The sequence below is a fragment of the Vombatus ursinus genome, unplaced genomic scaffold (assembly GCF_900497805.2).
Source record: "Vombatus ursinus unplaced genomic scaffold, bare-nosed wombat genome assembly UNPS02014806.1, whole genome shotgun sequence".
Lineage (NCBI taxonomy): Eukaryota > Metazoa > Chordata > Mammalia > Diprotodontia > Vombatidae > Vombatus > Vombatus ursinus.
In genome coordinates, this window is record NW_020954584.1 from 234613 (window position 1) to 242717 (window position 8105).

Consider the following 8105-nt stretch of genomic DNA (forward strand, 5'->3'; position numbering starts at 1 on the left):
ATAATATTAAAACAATTATATATTTTATATAGTAGATTATATATGTATATATTTCCCATTATCTATATATAATGGGATACTCCTTCCCACATAGTTTCTCTCTTTGATACTCAGTACTGTATTACTTTTATTCTAAAACCATCACTTTGTTCTGTAATCGTCACATAGGATGATACATTTACAAGTGGAAGAAACTTCAGAGATCAACTCATGTAATTCTCTCATTTTCACATGAACAAACTGAGACCCAAAACGGGGACGTGACTGCCCCAAGCTGGCCTAGATGGTAAGTAGTAGAGCCAGGATTCACTTCTTCCTTGCCTTCTGACTCCAAATCCAGGACGTGGTCACTTGCATCCTCCCCCTCCCCATTTAACAAGAAAAAAAATGAAAAAAATAACATTTATTCTGTCATTCTTTATGGAATTTGGCAAAATCATTTTGGCTCCCAGAGGTTTCTTATGTGAAATAAATTCTAAGTGTCAGTAGTAATAGTGACATTTATTTTTGCAGACTTCATGCACTGCTCATCTTGACATTGAATACATACATGGAGAATAAGAGGAATGTGACAGAATTTATTCTCTTTGGACTCACTCAGGACCCTAGTTTGGAGAAAATTGTTTTTGTCGTGTTTTTCATCATCTACGTTATAACTCTAGTGGGTAACCTGCTTATTGTGATCACCGTTATTTCCAGTCAAGCTCTGGGCTCCCCCATGTATTTTTTTCTTGCTTTCTTATCCTTCATAGATGCCTGTTATTCTTCTGTTACAGCCCCTAAAATAATTATCCACTCAGTGTCTGCAAGCAAAACTATCTCCTATGAAGGCTGCATGACCCAGCTCTTTACCGAACACCTGTTTGGGGGTTCAGAAATCATTCTGCTTACAGTTATGGCCTATGACCGCTACGTGGCCATCTGCAAGCCTCTGCACTATATGACCATCATGAGCCACCGTTTGTGCATTCTCCTTGTCATGGTGGCCTGGACAGGAGGCTTTCTTCATGCCCTCATCCAGCTCCTTTTCACCTTACAGTTGCCCTTCTGTGGTCCCAATGTTGTTGATCATTTCATGTGCGACCTGTACCCACTGCTCAAACTGGCCTGTACAGATACCCACGTCCTGGCTCTGCTGGTGGCTGCCAATAGTGGGTTCATCTGCATGCTAAACTTCCTAATGTTGCTTGTTTCCTACACAGTCATCCTGCAGTCTCTGAAGTCCCACGGTGCTGAGGGGCGACGTAAAGCTCTGTCTACCTGCGGCTCTCACATCACTGTGGTTGTTCTATTTTTTGTACCTTGCATTTTCATGTACATGCGTCCTCTGACTTTCTTCCCCATTGACAAAACTGTAGCTGTATTTTATACTCTCATCACCCCCATGCTAAACCCTTTAATCTATACTCTGAGAAACAAGGAAGTCAAAAATGCCATGAGGAAGCTCTGGAACAAAAGGGTGACATCTGTCAATTAATAGATGCCCTGCCAAGAAACAAAATTGTGGATATGAATTGAACAGGACAAAAAGGAGAGATTTTGCTAATAGTCTGTGGAGAAGTGTTCAATAAAATTAATAGTTGATATTACACAAGCATTTATCAAATGCTTATGATGTGTTAGGCACTGTACTAAGCATTGAGGATACAAGGGGTGAGAGAGTGAGCGGTGGGAAGGCAAATCATTCGCTACTCTCAGGGAGTATTCTAATGGAAGGGAGGAGACCAGATATACAAATTTATGCACATACAAGATACATATAGAGTACATGGAGTTAATCTGAAAGGGATGTCATTAATAGGAGGATGTGGTAGTGATAAGGGATACAGCAGCACCAGGAAAGCTTAGATGTCTTGAAGAAAGTGGGTTTTTATTTTTTTTTTCAGGCAATTGAGGTTAAGTGACTTGCCCAGGGTCACACAGCTAGTAAGTGTCAAGTGTTTGGTCTGAGGTCAGATTCAAACTCAGGTCCTCCTGACTTCAGGGCCAGTGTTCTATATACTGCACCACCTAACTGCTCCCGAAAGTGGGTTTTTAAATGAATATTGAAGGAAGTCAGGGAAAGTAATGAGCAGAGGTGAGGAGGCAGAGAATTCCAGTCTTGAGGAAGATAGGAAAGTCATATTCTATGAATCACAAAAAGGTCCAGTATAGCCAAATTAGACAATTCATAGAGGAGAGTAAGATATAAAAATGATTGAAGATTAGTAACATACCAGGATATGAAGACCTTTGGATTCCAAACAGGAAATTTATGTTCTAGATATGATGGGGGGGTGTCGTTGTGGATTTTTGAGGAGAGAATAAAATGATCAGACCTACACTTCTGAAACATCTCCTTAGCATCTGAATGGAATGTGGAAGGGAATTAAGTTAGGGAGACAAATAGAATGAATGACATTGCAACATGATAATACTACTCCTATTCGGCCTATATGCCAAAGACACCAAAAAAAAGAGAAAAAGAATCTATATGTAAAAAAAGATATTTATAGTGTCACTTGCTGAAGTAGCAAAGAATGTGGAAATGGAGGGGGACTTCTAAAGGAGTCTTTACACTTTGAAATCATGAGTGAAAGAGAGAAACCCTGCTTCCAGGGCATGAGCAAACTGGTTTCTGTCAGTGCCTGAATTTGACCTCCATATCTCTACCTGATGTTACCCAGTCTCCTATCCAAGTCATCTCTGTAGTCTTTATATATGAATTAACTTATCTTAAATTTTAAATTTTAAATTTTAATCCATGGTAGAAAAATAGTTCAAAGAATAAATTCCTATTAAAGCAAACAAAAAATAGGGAATAGATGTATAAATGGTATAAGAATGTAATGGAGTACTATTGTACCATAAGAATGACAAAAGGCTTGGTTCACAGAAAGATGGGAAGACTTACATGAACTCATATGGAGTGAAGTGAACAAAACCAAGAGAAATAGAAGAACAAAAACATGGTGAAGATAAGCAACATTGAAAGACTTAAGAATTTTGATAAACACAAAGCTCAACCATGACTCCAGAGGAAAAATGATGATGATGATGATGATGGTGATGGTAATGTTAATAAACATGAGTTTGACAATGATAATAATAATAATAATAATAGCTATCATGTATGTACTGCTTTAAGGTTGGAGATGCTGGAGAGAAAAAACATAGGTTTTAATTTAAAAAACAAATCAATTTAAAAAAATAATTTTATAGAATCTGTCTAAGTAAGTTGTGATGACTGTAAAGCTAAGAAAAAGTATTAGAGATATTGTGTGGTTAGAAAGAACAAGATTTGGCATTAGATTTGATATATGGGATCAGCGAGAGTAAGAGCTGAAGAAAATGCCTGCCTAGATGAGCCTTGGTGACTGGGAGGTTGATAGTGCATGCACAGGGATAGGGATGTTTTGAAGCAGATAGAGTTTGAGGTAAAAGATAATTTCTGTTCAGGATATATTGAATTCGAGATACTTATAAGCATCCATTCAGTTGGATATTTATAACTATAGCTCATTAAAAAGAGATAAGGGCTAGATATATGGATATGGGAATCAGTTACATAGATTATAATAATTAAACCAGTGGGAGTTGAAAAGATTACCAAATGAGATAGCATAGAGTGAAAAGAGAAGATGGCCAAGGAGGTGGAATTGGGGGTTGTTGTTATTGTTGACCTATTTCTAACTTTTCATATCCTCATCTGAGGTTTTCTTGGCAAAGATACTGGAATTGTTTGCCATTTCCTTCTCTAGCTCATTTTACATATGATGAAACTGAGACAACATTAAGTGACTTACCTGGGGTCACACAGCTAGTAAGTGTCTGAGGCTGTATTTCAAAGCATCAATATAAGTCCTTCCTGATTCCAGGCCAGTACTTTATTTGCTGTACCACCTAGCTACCCAGGATTAGGGAATACCCATGATTAAAGGGGCTGATAGAGTTGAAAACCTGAAAAGTAGACTAAGAAGTAGTCAGAAAGGTAGGAGGAGAAGCAGGAGGGAGCAGTGTCATCAGAACCTAGAGAGGAGAGATCAAGAAGGCTAAGACCAGCAATCACGTCAAATGCTTTCGAGAGGTCAAGGAAGATCAAGATGGAGAAAAGGCAATTGAATGTGGCAATTCAATTAAATTACCAAGTTAACCAAATTAAACCAAATATCCAAATTATAGGATTTGGAGAGGACATCTTTAATTGAGTTATGAACTCAAATGCATATTGTAGAGGTTTTAGAATTCAATTACTTTCAATAAACATTGATTAAGCAGCTACAATGTGCCAGGCATTGGCCTAAGTAGTGAGTTACAATTGGTACTACACCTCCTCACTTTGTACCTTTATGTACACCCTGCTTACTCCTAGATTCCACCCCTCCCTCACCACTACTTCCTTGAATAGCTGGTTTTCTTTGATGCCCAGCCTAAACATCTTCTCCTACTTAAAACCTTCTGTTTTTCCCCTAGATGCAAGCAACTTCCCCCCAAAATTCAATTGTATGCACTTTATATATATTTTATGCCTTCTATATATGTATATATTGTCTAACAAAGCTAGAAAGTAAGTACATTGAGGACATAAATGATTTCATTATTGTATTTGTATCTACTGAGACACAGGTGCATAGTTCTTGGCATATATTAGGCCATGATTACTGATATGTAAATGTATGTTAATTGGTTAATTGCTAACTGTAAAAAACAATTACTGTTTTTTTTGCTGTTGTTGTTTAGTAGAGTGACTTTAATGAACTATCCTTTAAAACAGAGTCAGGTAGGCCACCACATCAAAGAGGAAGAGGAAGAAGAAGAAGAAGAAGAAGAAGAAGAGGAGGAGGAGGAGGAGGAGGAAGAAGAAAAAGAAGACTGACACATATCACACACATGTATATACACATTTATATACATATATAGACATATGTATGCATATGTATATGTGTGTATAGATTGATAAGAAATAGATTTATCAATAGAGAGATATAATTTTCTCCTGAATTCAAATATAATCTCCTTGAAGACAAGAGCACAGGCAATGGTTTTGTTTTTTTTTTTCTTTATATCTCCAGTACTTAGAAAATTTCCTGGCATAATAAGCATTTTATAAACATTTTGTTGAATAATTCATTGATCTAGTTGAATTTCATCTCCATTGCCAATATAAATTTACTACAAATATGAACATTCCTGGTTATGGATCTAGTAATGCATGCATAAATGTCAAATTATGCCTATAATCTTAGATTATCATTTCATTCTACCAGACTACTGACTGAAATATTCCTATCTTAGCCTATCCATGAACTTATATAGGGCTTTAGACTAAATTCAGTTGTGCCCTATATCCTTATTTACCCTAACAGGAAATTCTTTATAAACCTATCTATACCTTTCTTTTCTCATTTTCCCACTGTGTCTTAAGTTCTTGATAGTAATAATTACTCAAATTTACTTAGAACCTGTTAAAAATCACAGGTTTGTTTCCTTGAAAACTTTAATTGACCACTATTTTGTTGTAAGTAACCACATGAACTATAGATTAAATTTTAGGTGTACCTTGACATTCTCTGACAGTCACTCATAAAAGATAAACAAGCAAAAAATATTCTGCATAATCAAAAGAAACATTTAAAATTCTAAGTTGATCATTGGCATTGGCATATATGTCTATATTTGTATACACACACATATTTATATATATACACACACCTATATGCATATTTATATATGTATATGCATATAATAGAATGGGAAGTGGTGTTAACAGATATATTTTATTCTGTATTTTATCTATTTCCTCTTAAGTTAAAATTACTCTATCTTACCTCTTATTTTCCTCTTCACCCATGAAGCCCAATTCCTCAACTCTGTGCCTTTACACTGTATGTTCTGTATGGTTGGAATTCTCTACCTCCTTACATTCATGTCTTAGTATCATTGGCTTACTTCAAGATTCAAATCAAATATTACTTTTTTTGTTGGGAACTTTCCTGGTCCCCCAGATTTCTGATGGCTTCTTTTCTAATCTAAAGTTACTTTCTCTCTACTCTGTATCATATATGTATGTATATGTATATATGTGTCTATATATAGTATGTGTCTATATACACATATACTCATACATATATACATATACATGCATGTGTGTGCATGTGTCTGTGTCTGTGTTTATGAACATATATACACACATACACATAGATAGATGATAGATAGATAGATAGATAGATAGAGATAGATAGTTGCCTCACCCATTACAATGGAAGTTTGAGAACAGGCACTGTTTTTTATTTTCTTTTCTTTGTATCTCCAGTATGGAGAAAGCTTCTTGGCACGATAAATATTTAATAAACCTTTAGTTTAACTCCATCATTTTTTGGATGCAGCAAATGATGTCATGGGGATTAAGCAACTTGCTCAGGTCACTGAGGCTGGCTTGGAACACAGGTATTCTGACTGCAGAGCTAACATTCTCTCCCCGTACCACTCTGCTTCTGTGGGTAATCCAGTGTCACCTTCCCTATTGGTATAAATGTGTGTCATATATTTATAGATTAACCATTACTGTCCCTTTAAGATACTTCCCTTTCAGATGGAGCAGTTTCATACTAAAAGTTACAGAGGAAATAGTTTTGCATAAATAAAAAATATTAAATCAATTGGCAGAGGATACATAATATTGTCCCTTTCATAGATGAACAAAACGATTTGTGAAAATGGGAAGAAAAGAACTTTGGTTCATAGCTTGGGAAATTAAGGTTCAGATATAATCTCTGATCCTATATTTCTCTATTTATGAAATGAAAAGCAAGAACCATTTTGCTATTAACCTCATGGTGAAATTGTGAGGAAAGTGTTCTCAAAATTTTTAAATGTGTAGATATGAGTTGATCTTTTTACCATGAATCATAAATCCTCACCCTTTGTTTAACATTTCATGTAAAAATTTCAAAACTCATTCTTAGACAGTGAAATTTATTTCTTACTTGAAGACACACTTTGGCTCCAGAGCTTTCTCATAGCATTTTTTACCTCTGTATTTCTCAGGGTATAGATCAGGGGATGTAACATGGGGGCCACCAGAGTATAAAATACAGTCACAGCTTTATCTATGGGCAGAATGACCATGGGTCTCAGATACACAAATATACAAGGCACAAAAAATAAGACAACAACAGTGATGTGAGAGATACAAGTTGAAAGGGCTTTGTGTCTCCCTTCAAGACTGTGTGTCTTCAAGGAATTAAAGATGACAGCATAGGAAGCTATCAAAAAGAGAAAGTTTAACAGACAGATCAAGCCACTATTTGCTGCAACAAATAGGCCAAGATTATTGGTGTCTATGCAGACAAGTTTCAGTAAAGGATTCAAGTCACACATAAAGTGATCTATGACATTGGGTCCACAGAAAGGCAACCAGACTGTGAACAGAAGCTGTATTATTGCATGGAGAAAGCCCCCAGCCCAGGCTACCCCGACCAGAAGGCCACAGAGCCTCTGGCTCATAATTATGGTATAATGCAGAGGTTTGCAGATGGCTACATATCGGTCATAGGCCATGACTGTTAGCAGGATGATCTCAGCCCCACCAAAGAAATGTTCTGCAAAGAGTTGGGTCATGCAGCCATTGAAGGAGATGGTTTTCTTCTCAGAGAGTGAGTCAACTATCAGTTTAGGGGCCATGGAAGAAGAGCAAAGACCATCTATGATGGACAAGAAAGACAAAAAGAAATACATGGGGGAGTTCAGAGCTTGGCTGGTGGTGACAGTGACCACAATAAGCAAGTTACCCACCAAAGTTACCAAGTAGATGAGTAAGAACACCATGAATATTACTTTCTGCATCTTTGGATTCTGTGTAAGTCCCAATAGGATGAATTCAGTCACATTGTTTTCAATCTCCATTTATACTGTCAAAACAGCATGGAACTGAGGGGAAGGGATGTTGTTTTACCTACAAAGAAGATCACAGAATCATAAAGGGTTGTCCCAAAACTCTGAACAGATGATCATCCACCCTCTTCTTGAATATATTGAAACTGTATCCCATCCATTGATTCATTTATTCAAAATTATTGAGTACTTTTAAAACATCTACTGGTTGCTTATCACTGTGTTGGAACTAG

At 36.5% G+C, this 8105-nt stretch overlaps 2 protein-coding genes across 2 annotated transcripts; one reads left to right on the forward strand and one right to left on the reverse strand.

Moving 5' to 3' along the window:
• Positions 1-529: 529 nt before the first annotated feature.
• Positions 530-1477, forward strand: LOC114051799 (olfactory receptor 4C12-like). Its single transcript, XM_027874200.1, has one exon. The coding sequence runs from the start codon at positions 551-553 to the stop codon at positions 1475-1477; it is 927 nt and encodes a 308-aa protein (XP_027730001.1). The 5' UTR covers positions 530-550.
• A 5477-nt stretch (positions 1478-6954) lies between these two features.
• On the reverse strand, positions 6955-7884 carry LOC114051809 (olfactory receptor 4C12-like). Its single transcript, XM_027874211.1, has one exon. The coding sequence runs from the start codon at positions 7882-7884 to the stop codon at positions 6955-6957; it is 930 nt and encodes a 309-aa protein (XP_027730012.1).
• Positions 7885-8105: the final 221 nt, after the last annotated feature.